We start from the raw sequence: 16545 nt of genomic DNA on the forward strand, positions 1-16545 counted from the left end.
GGAAGGTTTACTAGTATTTACTACATTATTAAAAATGACTAAATTAAAGAAGATCACTGTACAGACCAAAGATGAGAGTGGTCCCATTAACTGAAGAGCATTATTAACCTAATTCTGGGCACCTTAAGTCCAGTAAGGCTTAAGGAACAAGAGAAAACAACAAAGAAAACAGACTTCTGGAATCTATAAATTCTCACAAAAATAACCGTATTTAACAGGCACTTTGTACTTACTGAATAAGTTAAATCCAAGTTGATGTTCTCTGGCCTTGTAACTTGTTCTCGTTGCCTCACCAGGACTCTCTCCTTTCTGCCTGCATCTTTTGCCTTTTCCAAGGCCTGAAACCAAGTGTACACAGTGTCAACTTCTTGGCAAACTCACATAGCTCTTGGTGCATCAGAGGCGCCTGCAGCTGCATTACCCCTACTTCCTGGGTGCTCTGAGCGCTCCTACCATAAACTCCCCTCCTGTTTGTCTAACAGTGAGCTCTCACCTCTCATGCAAAGTCCATGTGTCTTCTCTGGGAAAGAAGGGGAAGCACAGGGTGGTGGCTAATACCTGGAGCATACCTGCCCACACTGAGTTTCTCATCACCTCTCCTCCTACCACCTTTAGGTCTGACCATGCCTACCTACGTGTCTGACCTACCACCGTTAGGGCTTCCCTGGTGGCCCAGCCAATAAAGAATCTGCCTACAATGCAGGAGACCTGAGTTCAATCCTTGGGTCGGGAAGATCCCCTCGAGGAGGAAATGGCAACCTACTTCAGTATTCTTGCCTGGAGAATTCCATGGATAGAGGAGCCTGGCAGGCTACAGTCCACGGGGTCATAAACAATCTGACATGACTGAGTGACTAAAACTTTCACTACATGCCCCTCTACTTCTCTCCTTTCAGCTCCTGAATCTTTGGTGTTTTAATTCAATCCCATGAGACAGGAATTTAGGTGAGTTTATTTGGTTTCTGGGATGCTCGAAGTACAGATAAGCCACAGATAACTGCCACCCAGTAGGACAACAGATCCTCAGTTTCACTAAGATCTTACTCAGAACATTAAGAACCTTTAACTGATTTCCACGGAGAGACTGACCAGTCCCATTAATGCCTTAATCTGATAATTAAGTCACAGAAACTGTATTTATGTGGTGTGATGATCAAAGTAACGTGAACAAAACACTTAAGAGAAAAAAAATTAATTAAAAAAAAAAAAGCCACAGAATTGGATTCCCAAAAAGCAAACCATGAGTTTGCAGTTTTACTTAGGACAAAATATTTTAGGGCAGTGAGGCTTAAATAAGAAAAAAAGCCCTTAGTACTGTTTTTGTGGATCACAGCAGCTCTGCCTTCAGCAGGCTGTGCATCAATCCAGTAATCCACCAGGCTGCAAAATTTAGTCAACTGATACATCAGAATTTTCTCCCCTCCTTAAATGACCAATGAGAAAAATTACAAAATCAGCCAACTGTTTTGACATCAGAGTTTATGAAGCAGAGTTAAAACCGTAGGCTCTCAAAATAATTATTTCAGTGAAAACTCCAAGGCCAGTCCATAGCAAAATGAAAATATTTATCTAGATGTGTGCATGTATGGGTGCATACACAAAAGCAGACACATACTCACACACTTTGTGATCTTGAATATTAATCAGTTTATGGACTTACCAATTTTAAGTCTCCACAACTGTTAGCAATACAGCTTTCTTCTACCAACTCATTTACTTTCTTCTCTAATTGTCTGATCTTTTCTTCTGGACTGTTAAAGAAAAAACCAAGTATATTCTGAATCATTCAGGCACTAATAATATATACGAAATTTAACTTACTTTTAACATAGTCCATCATGTGCTCATTAACTTTAAAAGTAGCAGACGAATGGATAAGGAAGCTGTGGTACATATACACAATAGAATATTACTCAGCCATTAAAAAAAAATACATTTGAATCGGTTCTACTGAGATGGATGAAACTGGAGCCCATTATACAGAGTGAAGTAAGCCAGAAAGAAAAACAACAATACAGTATACTAATGCATATATATGGAATTTGAAAGATGGTAATGATAACCCTATATGCGAGTTAGAATAAGAGACACAGATGCATGGAACAATTTTATGGACTCTGAGGGAGAACGTGAGGGTGGGACGTTCTGGGAGAATAGCATTGAAACATGTATATTATCGTATGTGAAACAGAACACCATTCCATGTTCGATGCATGAGACAAGGGCTCAGGGCCGGGGCAATGGGATGACTCAGAGGGATGGGATGGGGAGGGAGGTGGGTGGGGGGTCCAGGAAGGGGAACACATGTAAACCCATGGCTGATCCATGTCAATGTATGGCAAAAACTATTACAATATTGTAAAGTAATTAGCCCCCAACAAAAATAAATATTTATTAAAAAAAAAAAAAAAAAAGTAGGTCACAGGTAAGACAAATACATAAATGGCAATAAACAATAAATGTACCACTGTTTTTAATAACTACAGTATATATTCATAATAATAGTAAATATAGCTAACGTTTTTTCAGCATAAGTGTAATTTAATTTTGAGCTAAATGCTTTTCCCTAATTATGTCACTTAATCTTCATAAAAATATTTGATACAAGTACTATGGTTATTTCATTTCACTGACAGGGAAACTGAGGTTTACAAAGTTAAGTACTGGCAGTCCAGTGGTTAGGACTCTGCATGCTTCCACTGCAGGAGGGTCAGGTTCAATCTCTGGTTGGGGAACTGAGATCCTACAAGCAGTGTGGAGACGCCCAAAAAAAGAAAGAAAGCAAGCTAAGTATTATGCCTGAGATATGGTTAAGTTACAGAGCCAAAGTTTAAACACAAATAAGGTAACTCTAGGGCCCGTGCTATCATATTGTTAATACCATTCCTGAAGGGAAGTGGATTCTATGGCAAATGAAAACTTTATCGATGGTGGAATAACTGAAGCCCCCATAAAAGAGAGAAAAATTATTATGATTTACTACCAAATAGATACCAGAGTTTTGGGTTTTTGTTTTTTGGCCAAGGAGCACGGCTTGTGGGATAACCAAGGACTGAACCCAGACCACGTTAGTAAAAGCCCGGAGTCCTAATCACTGAACCACAACAGGGAACTCCCCACAGAGACTTCTAACAAGGTAAGGAAGTTTAAAAAATCTTGACTCCATAAGTAGCACATGAAGTATCCCCAAACCAATCACATTTCAAACCAGCATCAGTGTTGTTTCATTACCACTTTCTTCCAACAAATACCACAACACTCTGTATGTACATCACTGCCTAAACAAACTTCTACTACAAATACGTCAGAATAAACATTAATTCTCCTAATTCTCTACAAACGGACTTTTAAAAAAGAACACAGGAACAAATTAGGTCCATAAAATCATATCCTTCAGTAAAACCAGGGATTAGGGCAACAAATTTTTTATAGAGATCTGCAAAATTCTGAGTAAATGAACACAATTGATGGTGGCTTTGTGAAGGTTAGAAAGTTCAGAATTCAAGTACAGAATTCTATTTTCAAGGTGTCTGAAACACTCTAGTAAATGTCTTTAAACAGTACTTACAGAGTGTTACTTTCAAGCCTAAAATGGCAATATAAAAATTTAAAGCTAAAAATCTGTAAGAGAACTCCATGAAGACAGTGGAAGTAACTGCCCCATCCCCACCAGATGCCAGAAGAATGAACCCTGTATGCAGACCCTGCTGGACACCCCCCACAGGTACCTGCACCCGCCTGCCACCCTGTGCTCAGAAGCCAGGTTACAGAAGAGTCTCCCTCTCCAGCCAAACATCTGGTTCCATCAGACACCTGTGCTGAGATTCTGGCCAATGAGAAACAAAGACACGTCTGCCCAGGGCAGATGTCTCCCAGAAAGGCCTTTGCTTCTCAAAGGGGACCTGAAACTGGGCATCTTCTGAGTCTAGGTATTAATGACTACACGAAGGTTCCAGACTCCCATGATCCTCTTGGAATCATGAGGACAGGCAGTCCTTGAGAAAAGCCAAGAGAATCAGAGAGAAGCTGGACCAGCATGAGGTTACAGAGCAGTTAAACATCCTCCAGACTTCATGTTATGGGAGATAATCAACATTCTTGTGTTTTTCCTGGTGCTTTGTGCTGTCAGCAGCTGAAAAGCTCCTAAACGACATATTTAAATAAAATAACATTTATTAGCAAACTTGCTGTCACTAACTAGCACACAAAGTAAACTGAATTTCTATAGAAGTTCCTTATTAGTCAAAAAGGGAAATTATATAATTGATATAACACCCCAAATACTGGGCTTAAGGATTACAGTTTAAAGACATGAGCCTTGGAAGCAAACAGCCTGGGTTCCAGTCTCAGTCCCACGTGTCCTCGTGGGACCCAGCTCGCTCTCCACGCTTCCCTCTCCCTGAACTGAGGGCACAGGGCTTGGTCTTCTACAGACACATGTGCACAGCACCGGGCACGAGGTGAGCACACTGTGAGTACTGGCCACTGTTATTTGTAAAATCTATAGAGTCACTGTGCTCAGGTATCAGTACATGCCACACAGCTGAATTTACGCCGTAGCTCTTAGCTACTCTCTACTGCTGCTGCTGCTGCTAAGTCGCTTCAGTCGTGTCCGACTCTGTGCAACCCCATAGACGGCAGCCCACCAGGCTCCGCTATCCCTGGGATTCTCCAGGCAAGAACACTGGAGTGGGTTGCCATTTCCTTCTCCAGTGCATGAAAGGGACTCTCTACTAGCATGAAACTAATACTATAAAAAATTAAATTTCTCAATATCAATATAACAAACATACATTTTCTTAATTTTTTTTCTTTGAAGTACGCTTTTAAAATAAGAATATCTATTACACACACAACCACATTTGGCCTTCAGGAAAATCAATACTGGCACCGTAAAAATGAGACACGCCTTCAATGTGCTCCAGTAAAACTGCACAGATACATGGGGCTGCCTTTCTTAGATGTGAGTCTCTTCCTAGATGCTAGGACAATGCTTTGATTACTATTCTGCTGACACAAACTTTCAAAATACGTAAGGATTATGTATTTGAGAAGTAAAAACTGAAGACATGCAACCACCACAGCAAAGCAGCACAGGACTTGCATACCTGTCTTCACTCCTGGCCTCCAGGGGCGGTGCCGGGCCCCACGGCTGCCCAAGGGGGTCCAACGCAGAGCCTGGGACACAGCAGTCAAGAGGTCACGTTCAGTGTGCATCCACACAATTGGAGGAACTGTGAAACCCTGCACACGCTATCTAATTCACCTATTTATTAAATGGAATGGACCCTTTTTATGCTTACATGAGTATTCTTTGTATTGAGAAACTGGTAAGATTTTTAACATACATAAAACCATGTAAATAAAACTGCATTACCATGTAAAAACAAAAATAAATACTCTTAGTACTTATTTCTCCCCACAGTAATCTATCCCTGTTATGAATTCTAAACTGTCAATCATGGGATTAATAACCTGGTATTGGCTTTTTAATTTTCATTATTGGTATCATAAACATTAATTTTGTCACAGTAGTTTTATTTTAAAATTATTACTTAACTTATCATCCATTTAGATACTATTTTCACCTTTGATTCTTTAGCTCTAACTCACAGACAAATTTTCAGTGTGCAGCGTGGCATGATCTGACATGACATGCAGTGTGACTACACCTCAACTGGGATGCAGAACACTTCCACCACCCTTTTCCTTTCCTGACTCTAACCCTAAAATAATCAATGACATGTTAAGTTTTATTTAAAATGGTAATATATTTACACATACAAAAACATTTTAAAAATTAAAAGATTTGAAAAAAATTAATAGCTGAAATAATGTAACAAACCTCTCAAAGCTCCCTTGGTAAAGCCAGCGGCTCTCACTGCTGTCATGGGTCTAGTAACTCCATCCTTAGGAAAACAAGAATCATTTAAAAAGTGTTCTTACATATGATCTACCTCTTATTTACAGTTCTGCACATGACACACATCTTAATAAAGCCCCAGTCTTGGAGAGAGGTTTATAATCCCTCCCTACTGTTCCTCACTTCCGCCTCCTCAAGTGTCAACCTGTCTAAACTTTTCCTTTGTCCTATAAAATTTCAATTCTTTAATTGAACTGGACTTACTCCCAGTTTGAAAAGAAAAACACTCTTATGGGTTTTCAGTAGTACCTTATATAGCTTAGTAGCTGGCTACTCCCTACTTTGGGCTGGTCTCCTGTAGGCCTATGAGAGAAACCATAGAAACCGCTGGAAATGACAGCACAGGAGAACCGGGTCCCAGAGTCCAACCTACGGACAAACTAGAAGGCCTATGTCCATTCCCCTGTAGGATTTCACTGGAGACCTGAGTAAATAGTGATAAATCCAGAGACTGCCGCCAAAGATTTCAAGCAGTTCAAATTTCAGCTCACAGTTTAAAGAATCAGGGTCACTATGTAAGTAACATCTTTAAAAAACAAACTTTGGTAATAATATTCTAAGTCACAAGAAAGGCCCAAGATGCAAACCCACACATGGGGATACCTGAATAGCCCCTGTCATCGGTCTTCCCACTGACGACACCAGGGAGGTCTTGGACTAGTGAACAAAAAACTAAGTTAAAATGATTCCAAAAAACTTCTACACTTAATTTTATAAACCAAGCTATAAAAGTTTCTTTATAACTTTTTTTCCTTCATTCTACTGGCAAGTAAACCTAAGTTTTTTTCATTTATCTCCCGAGGATATAGGATCAAACAATAAAACTCTAAAACAGGCATCAGCAAACTACATCCCTTGGCCCTTGTATGGGACAGAGCCACACTCCCTTTGTCTGCATGCTGTCTGTGGCTGCCTTTCCACAGATGCACAGCTGGGTCTCCCAGAGCCTAAACCATCTGGCTCTTCACAGAAAAGCTTGCTGACTCCTGTTCTGAAACATCACCAAAACCAAATTCATGAGTGATATCTGCTCTGACTGATTAATAAATGGATGTTTCACACGATACACTGTTATACAACGTGAAGGCCACTTTCTCTGTCCGCAGGAAGGGGACAACTGTAAGGCCAGTGCCCAGGACCTCTAGGTTCCGAAGCCATCTTTACGACCCCTAAGAAATATTATTAGAAAGACTAGGAAATGCTATTTCACCTCATTCCTTCATTTTTCTCCCATTTCTCTACTGTTTAGCACAAGTGAAAATATCCAAATTGTTTGTAATTTGGGAAAAATCTGAAAGATTTTATGGATTTTTATATAGCATCTTTCCTCCAAAGATCTCAAATAAAAGCAAGATCTAATTATATATGCCTCTGAAATTTTTCTTCAATTTTATTTTTTCCTGTATTACCTAGTAAATTTTTAGAAATTATAAACATTACATTTATATAACACTAACTTCACACAAAATATACAAATGTAATACACATGACACTTTGTTATATGATACAGAAAATGAAAAGTCAATCAACAAACACAATGTTTACAGACAGGAAAAGATAATAAAACATTTTGTTTTATTTACAACCAAAATGACTAGAATATTCAAAGCTATTTATCAACAATTTATAATATTCATCGCTATTCAAAATGGAAAATACACCTGTATCATGAGCTGAAAGGTAGCCAGACTTATTTAAAACTGCCTAAAGTGAACTTATATATGAGAAAAGGTATCTTCATATCTTCAGCTTAAGAAAACATACCCCATATCCAGTAGCTACGGGTCTAGAAACTGCTGTGCTTGGTATTTTAGCAGTTATCTTGGGGAGGAAAAAAAAAAATAGTTAATAGAATTCATACTAAGTTATATAATAGAAAACTGGAAAAGAAATGGAAAATACAGACTTATCAATAGGGAAATATTTATATAACATTTAGAATAATTTCTTTTAAATTATTCTAAATATTAAGGAGCTGGAGTATTTTAAGTACTGAGAAGGAGGTCTATTCTGGAACTCATGTGAAAGGAGAAAAGGGACTTTAGAGTGACCTGAGGGTCAGTGGGATACAGGAGTCTCCAATGGACACAGCTACCATTAATTCTGCATGATTATCACCACCAGACACTGAGTCTAACAACAGACACTGGATCTGGAGTCAGGGACCCTGGGTTTGAGTCTCAGCTCTCTCTCTAATTGCTGTGTTTACTTTACCTCTCTGAACATAAATGTTCTCATCTCTGAAATAAAAATACAAAGCATGTTGATCACAAAATTGTAGCTGTAGTTGATCACGGAGCTTTTCACAGACGCACTGGGCTGAACAGACAAACCCTAGAGTGGGTCTGCTGAGGGGGCAGCCCTGGGACTCCTCCAAACTTCAGACTGTGACCTCACAAGGCTTCACTCAGACTGGAAGGTCAATCAGCCCATGTAAGACCTGAGCCCAGTTTAGAAACATTTCACATTCAACTGGGTTGAGGTGATTCAGTGTTCCAAGCATCTCTGCAGCCATGCACAAAAGTAAATTCTCTCCAGTAAAAGACACCTGCCCTGATAAGGCAGCAACGTGGCTGTTTAGCATTTGAAATGTGGCTCAGGCAGTAGTATCTGGATTTTAACTTTTTACTTACTTTTTAATGATTTAGATATAAATAGCCACAACATGGCTAGTGGTTATCATTCTAGACAGCACAGACACATGCCTTAAATTATCTCTAAAATGTTTCATTTATAATGTCTGGCATTCAGTCTAAAACAACCAAACACATAGGAGCAAGAGTCCCTAATCAAAATCCAAGAGAAACAAAATGGAAAGACGTGCAGAAGGGGAATCATATGATGGAAAGAAACATCACAGACTCTGACCAGCATGCTCAACATGTTCAGTGAATCAAATGACAAGATTGACAATTTCAGTACGGAACTGAAAACTACAAAAAATGGATAAGTGGAAATTCTAGAACTGAAAATAATGTAAAAATTTGGCATTGTCTTGGAAGTAGTAAAACACTAAATTATACTAGACTTTGATAAGTTAAAAGATGAGTATTGTAATCTTTACAAAAACACTGAAAGAATGGCCAAGGAATGTAAACTCCCAAGATAACAGAGGGAGAAATGTAATAAACATCAAACAAGAAAAGGTAAGCTAAGCTAAAGAAGGCAGAAAAAAGAAAAAGCAAATACGAAGACAACAAATGAAACCAATTTCATTAAATGTAAGTAGATGAAATACTTCACTAAAAGAATAAGATTATCTGACAATATTAAAAAAAAAAACAGAATTCTATTCATGTTGCTAATAAAAAATATTTCTCTAAGAAATATATCTCAAATACACAGATATGAGAAAGCTGGAAGTAAAAAATGGGGAAGACATACAATGCAAACACTAGACAAAAGAGAACCCCGGTAGCTACAGCAATGTACTAATACCTGACAAAACAGACACACAGCACTACTAGGGCTAGAAGGACATTTCATAACAATTAAAGACTCAATTTAACATAAAAATATAACAATTCTTAATGTTTTTGCTACAAATATATAAAACAAAAACCTAAACAAAAAAAAAATCCACAATCATAGTGTACGATCTATTTTTCTCATTAATAATAATAGAACTGCAATTCCTGCATCCCCCCAAAAAAATCAATAAAAATACTGAACATTTGAACAAAATCATTAACAAACTTGACCAAACTGATAGATAACAGGTCTTGGAAAAACATGAAAAGGAAGGATGTGGGTCCCAGCAAAAATTTTCTGTGAGAACAAACTGAAGGAAAGAGACTATTTTTCTTTTTAATCACTCATTTTTGGGGGCTCCAAAATCACTGCTGATGGTGACTGCAGCCATGAAATTAAAAGACGCTTACTCCTTGGTAGGAAAGTTATGGCCAACCTAGATAGCATATTTAAAAGCAGAGACATTACTTTGCCAACAAAAGTCCGTCTAGTCAAGGCTATGGTTTTTCCAGTGGTCATGTATGGATGTGAGAGTTGGACAGTGAAGAAAGCTGAGCACCACAGAATTGATGCTTTTGAACTGTGGTGTTGGAGAAGACTCTTGAGAGTCCCTTGGACTGCAAGGAGATCCAATCAGTCCATCCTAAAGGAGATTAATCCTGGGTGTTCATTGGAAGGACTGATGTTGAAGCTGAAACTCCAATACTTTGGCCACCTCATGCAAAGAGTTGACTCATTGGAAAAGACCCTAATGCTGGGTAGGATTGGGGTCAGGAGGAGAAAGGGACGACAGAGGATGAGATGGTTGGATGGCATCACTGACTCGATGGACATGGGTTTGGGTAGACTCCGGGAGTTGGTGATGGACAGAGAGGCCTGGCGTGCTGCAGTTCATGGGGTCGCAAAGAGTCAGACACGACTGAGCGAATGAACTGAACTGAATGACTAGATCTGTTCTTCTGGTTTTTACTCTTGGCACAGGACTGATCTCTTAGAAAGACTGGATCCTGTGTCACCTCGCTCCTTACTCACCCTGCACCCTCACCCACAGTGCCTTTCCTCACATATCTCAAGGCTGATCTTAACTGCACACATCCTTAAATACTCAACTGTACATTTATCTCCTGACTGGCCCAACTAGGGATAAAGAACTTATCTTTGTGGTCCCAGAGCAATTTATACTCTTTTTACAACACAAATTACAATACGCCCTGTAATTTCTATTTGTGTCCACTTTTCTCTGGAGCTAGCTGGAATTTTATCCCTCTTAAATGAGCTCAATGCCTCTCCTATAAAAGCTGCACAGTTTTTTCTCATTTAATACAGTAAGTAGGGTGTGATGACAATATCATTCAACAGGGTGTAGACCTACTCTCTGTCCTGGTTACAGGTAACTGTGAGACCTCTCCTCCCAGCCTTGTTTCCTGTCTATAACATGAGGGTCTCTGAAGTCATTTCTAAACATCAATGAAGGGCCAGCTTGGAGACATTATCACTTGTTGATACACCAAATCACTAAACTGAAGACTTTTGCTTATTCACTAAGTTGTGATATAAAGATCTGTGGAGTACCCACAGCAAGCAAAGATCAATAAATAAGACAGTCTACCTCTTCAAAAAGGTTACAGTCTTGTCACTAGCCAAGTGCAAGAACTCAATCTATAGTTTTCCTTTCCATAATGAAGGTAACCTTAAAATTAAAATACAGCTTATGGAATGTGTAGTCAAGAACTGACTTCGCCCAAAGAGAGCACTGGCTTTGCCCTTCACTACGGGGAGGTGATCTGTATGCCCCTGTAATGTCCTGCCTGATACATCCCTGTTTCCCTGGAGGGCTTTGGCCACCAGACAGTCTAACTCCCAGATACAATAGCTTGAACCTCCATGAGGGGCTAGAGACTAATGGGCAGCTACAAGGACAGTATGTGATGGAGCCCCATAAACACCTTGGACATCAGAGTCATGGCAGGGCCTCCTTGCTGGCTCCACAAGTACCGTCACCACCCAGAGGGGCTAGTGGGGGTTAATGCCACCCAGGGCTCCACAGGGAAAGGATGACCAGACCCCCCACGTCTGACCTCCCAGACTCTGCCCCAGGTCTCTCTTCTCTCAGCAGATTTAACCTGTATCCTTCTCCTGAAATAAACCGTTAAGTATAACAACTTTTAGTGAGTTCTTTGAGTCTTTTCAGAAAATTACAGATGCTGAAGATGGCTGCAGCTGGAATTAGAAGTGAGGACAGTCCTGTGGATGGATGGCTGTGCTCTCTAACTTCGAGTAGGGTACCCCACAAATGTGACGGGCAAGGTCCTTCCCACCAGAAGTGGTTTAATGTGGACCTTTCATTATTGCAGAACAGTTAAGTGTGGTGGGAGGGAAGAGGCTCTGACAGAGTGAGGGAGGGCAGACGGGAGGACACGCCATGTACAGCAGGGGATTCACTCCCTAACAGCCTGTCGGCCTGGCACTGCCGGCCTCTTTCAGGTAACTTACTGTGGAGTGGCCTGCTGCCTCCAAGATGCTAGGCGCTGGTCCAGGTTATGAGAACTAAAAATATCTCCAGGGCAAACATGTGCCAGGGCAGGTGGGTGAGTGGGCACTGAGAACCACTGCTCTGGAGCCATGAGTGGGCAGAACATTAGGCATAGAACTTTCTGTACTTCTCTCTTTACCTAGTGCCAACCTTGTTTATTTTCAACTACAAAAGATGCTCGATAGATTTCATGTACTATGGAAGGCAGAAGTCTATTCTCTGTGTGACATATAAAAACTTTACTAATACAGTATACTAATGCATATATATGGAATTTGAAAGATGGTAACGATAACCCTATATGCGAGACAGAATAAGAGACACAGATGCATAGAACAATTTTATGGACTCTGAGGGAGAAGGTGAGGGTGGGACGTTCTGGGAGAATAGCATTGAAACATGTATATTATCATATGTGAAACAGAACACCATTCCATGTTCGATGCATGAGACAAGGGCTCAGGGCCAGGGCAATGGGATGACCCAGAGGGATGGGATGGGGAGGGAGGTGGGTGGGGGGTCCAGGAAGGGGAACACATGTAAACGCATGGCTGATTCATGTCAATGTATGGCAAAAACTATTACAATATTGTAAAGTAATTAGCTCCCAACTAAAATAAATAAATTTATTAAAAAAAAAAAAGTCAAAAAAAAAAAAAACTTTACTAATAACACTGAAAACAATCACTCTAGCCATGTACGTACTGGTGGAGGATTAATTAGCGGATGGTCATTAATCCAAGGGAGGAGTAATTTGCAACTTAAGCCCCAGTGTTTTCAAAGATCAATATTTACATAACATTAAAAATTAGAAAGACAAATTTTTTTAAAATAATGTTTTGGGTAAACATATTCCAGTGTCTTACATAAATAATAATATTTATATTCTCAAGAGCATAAACATTCTTTGATCTATATTACTTTAAAATTAACTTACTGGATATACTGTAAACTATAAAACATTGCTGTAAGAAACTGAAAAAGAAACAAATAAATGGAAAGGCATCCTGTATTCAAGGCTGTAAAACTTTATATTGTTAAGATATCCATATTGAACTTCCCTGGTAGTTCAGTGGTTAAGAATACACCCGCCCTATAATTGATTGGAAGTGGCAAAAGTGGGTATTATTCCTAATTCTAGGGGGAAAGCTTTTGGTCTTTTACCACCAAATATGTTGTTAGCAGTGGGGTTTTCTTATATAGCCTTTATCATAGTGAGTTTCCTTCTATTTCTAGTTCATTATGTGTTTTTATTGTGAAAGGGTGTGGAATTTTGTCAAGTTCTTTTATTGCATCAATTGAGATGATTTGGGTTTTTTCCCTTCATTCTATTATGGTGACATATCACATTGATTAATTTTTGTCTGTTGACCCATTCTCAAATTCCAGGAATAAATCCCACTTGGTCATAGTGTATAATCCTTGTAATATACTGCTTTGGTTTGCTTGTATTTTGTTCAGGATTTCTAGGCCAGTATTTGTAAAGGATATTTGTAATTTTCTTGTAGTGTCTTTGCCTGGCTTTGGTATCAGTATAAAAGTTTCCAAAATATATTCTGGATTAAAAAAAAAAAAAAGAATCTGCCTGCCAATGCAGGGGACATGGGTTGGATCCTTGGTCAGGGAAGAACCCACATGCCTCGGGGCAACTAAGCCCATGAGCCACAACTACTGGAGCCTGCATGCCCTAGAGCCCACGCTCCACAAGAGAAGCCACCGCAATGAGAAGCCCACACGCTGCAACTAGAGAAAGCGCGTGTGCAGCAACAAATACCCAGCACAGCCAAATATAAATAAATTACTTAAAAAAAAGATATCTATATTACTCAAAGCAACACACAGATTCAATGCAATCTCTACCAAAATCCCAATGTCATTTTTTTTTAAGAAATGGAAAGATCCAACCTAAAACTCATTTTGAATCTTAAGAGACCCTGGAGAGCTGAAAAATTTTGAAAAAGATCTAAGTTGAGGGACTCCTATCTGCTGATTTCAAAACACATTACAACGCTATGCACTGGAAACAATGTGGTGCTGGCATAAGAAACCAATGGAAGGAATGACTTTCAACAAGGGTATCAAGACCACACAATGGGGGAAGGTCAGTCTCTCCCAAACGGTGCTGAGAATACTGGATATCCTCAGGCAAAACAATGAAATTGGACCCTCAATCTTATAGAGCATTCAAAAATGAACTCAAAGTAGATTAAAGGCTAAAACATAAGACCTAAAACCTATAAAACTGCTAGAAAAAAACATAGAGGAAAATTTCATGGCATTGGACTTAGCAATGATTTCTTGGATATGACATCAAAAAGCACAGGCAATATAAGCAAAAACAGACAAATGGGACCACATCAAACATAAAGCCTTTTGTGAGTCAAAGGATCTAATCAACAGAATAAAAAACAGCTATCTACAGAATGGGAGAAAATATCTGCAAAGCATATTTCCAATAAAGAACTCCTACAACTCAACAACAAAACATTAAATAACCCAGCTTAAAAATGGGCAAAATAAAAAAAAAAATGGGCAAAATACTTGAACAGACATTTCTTCAAAGATCATACACAAATGGCCAAAAAGTATATGAAAAGATAACATCACTAATAATCAGAGAAATGCAAATCAAGACCACAATGAGAACCACTTCATACCCATTAAAACTGCTACTATCAAAAAATATGAAATAACAAGTGTTAGTGATGAGTAGAGGAACGGGAGCCTGAGTGCCCTGTCAACGGAACTACCATACAATCCAGCAACCCCACTTTCAGATATACACCCTGAAAACAGGGCCTCCGGATATTTGTGTCCCCAAGTTCACGGCAGTGCTGCTCACAACAGCCAACAGGTGGAAGCAACCCAAGTGTGTGCAGAACAAGATGTGGTCCATCCAGACAATGAAACGTCATTCAGCCTTAAAAAGGACGGAAACCCTGATACCTGCTACACCATGGATGAAAATTGAGGACATTATGCTGAGTGAAATAACTGTTCGATTCCACTTACGTGAGGCACCTAGAACAGGCAAATACATAGAGACAGAGAGTAGAAAGGTGGGGCCAGCAGCTGGAGGACGTTGTTGTTCAGTGAGGACAGAGCTTCAGTTTGGGAAAATGGAAAGTTCTAGGGGTCTGATTCACAACAATGGGAATTAATTTAGCACTCCCAATGTGTACATTAAAAACAATGAACAGGGTAAGCTTTGTTAGTTGTTTTTTTTTACCATAATAAAAAAAATTCACTTACTGGAGGTCTTCTGCCATGACTAGTTCTCACAGCTTGCTGAAAGGCTGTGTCATTCTCCAATTCCTAAAACAAAAAGGCAAATTTAACATTCAATGTGAGGTGACAAATTTTAAAAAAATGTTTAACCACTACTGTTTGGTGTTCAGGATCCTCAAGGATCCATCTTTCTTCATCTGCTGACATCCAGGTAGAGCTCAAGGACTCCTGTCCTCAACTTCCCCTTCACAGGACACAAAATACCAAAGGCCCTCTCTCCCTTGGGGAGAGGAGCACTGACAATCTAGTCAAGTGCAAGGACATGTCACTGGCTACTGGCTCAATGGGTACTGTCAGCATGCCTGGTCCCAAGATCAAGTTTTTCTTGTCTCTCTCTTCCAAGTGGCTGGAGCAGCAAGAACAGAGAATCACCCCTTCCATCCTTTCTCCCACCTCTCTTCTTCCATATCCTGGGCCGTGGCTACTAGCCTTACCTGAGAAGCTGAGGACAGAAAAAGCTGCATCCTCTCCCAGAAATTGGGCAAACTCTCTTGTCTCATCTCCCAAGTGAAAATAGTTTTTCATCTCAGGGAGAGGTAAAGTCTGAGACTCAGACTGGAGCCAGCCGAGACTCCACTGGGTCCAACCTGTCATGCTTTGGAACCAAAGGCTCAGCTGACATAAAACGTTACTGTGCTTTGCTGATTCCTGACCCATGCTCACATTCTCCCTCAGGAACCTGAGGAAAGTCACATTACTCAGGGGCAAGTTACCAGGGCCCCCAGGTTTCCTGGACAAAATACTATTTTCCAACTGCCAGTGTAACCAGCCTTTGCCTCTGCCTCCTTCACCACCCACCACAAGCTCTGAGTCCAGTACTCTATACACATCAGTGCACACTTCTCACACTCGCCTCTGACTCACTCCAGTCTACTTCTCACAGAAATATACTTGCCAATTACTAAAAAACAAACAATACACTAAAAAAAAGGTGAGTCAGTATCAATTAGCTTTTTAAAACCCTGGAGACAATGTGTTTTTATAACCAGAATGTACTTTACACATGAACAAAATACAATGTACTTTAAACATGATTATGCACAAGCATTCTTTAGTTTTACTTCAAATAATCTTTATAACCTTCCATATCAACTACATAAAATGAAGTAAGTACAACACTGCTATATTTAAAATGTATAACCAACAAGGCCCTACTGTGTAGCACATGGAACTCTGCTCAATGTTATGTGGCAGCCTGGATGGGAGGGGGGTTGAGGGAGGAGAATGGATACATGTATATGTATGGCTGAGTCCCTTCAAAAGAAAAAAAAAAATTAAGTAAGTACACAAATCTCACTCAGCTATAGAAACCAGGCAACTTTCATATGAG

The 16545-nt window shown here is 39.7% G+C and overlaps 1 protein-coding gene across 3 annotated transcripts in view; it reads right to left on the reverse strand.

Annotated features, from left to right (window-relative positions):
• IFT88 (intraflagellar transport 88) overlaps nucleotides 1-16545 on the reverse strand; it is a 61447-nt gene that overhangs the window by 35895 nt on the left and 9007 nt on the right. For 2 of the 3 annotated variants that reach the window (XM_081549030.1, XM_081549028.1), the window contains exons 3-9: nucleotides 15180-15242; nucleotides 7688-7744; nucleotides 6527-6580; nucleotides 5846-5909; nucleotides 5109-5178; nucleotides 1661-1751; nucleotides 234-338 (exon numbers count right to left, since the gene is read on the reverse strand). In XM_081549030.1, the coding sequence (XP_081405156.1) occupies nucleotides 234-338; nucleotides 1661-1751; nucleotides 5109-5178; nucleotides 5846-5909; nucleotides 6527-6580; nucleotides 7688-7744; nucleotides 15180-15242 (504 nt within the window). The remainder of the gene's footprint in view (nucleotides 1-233; nucleotides 339-1660; nucleotides 1752-5108; nucleotides 5179-5845; nucleotides 5910-6526; nucleotides 6581-7687; nucleotides 7745-15179; nucleotides 15243-16545) is intronic. The other variant, XM_081549029.1, reaches the window with a different exon arrangement.

This window comes from Giraffa tippelskirchi, chromosome 12 (assembly GCF_054371585.1).
Source record: "Giraffa tippelskirchi isolate mGirTip1 chromosome 12, T2T-mGirTip1v1.2.pri, whole genome shotgun sequence".
Taxonomy (NCBI): Eukaryota; Metazoa; Chordata; class Mammalia; order Artiodactyla; family Giraffidae; genus Giraffa; species Giraffa tippelskirchi.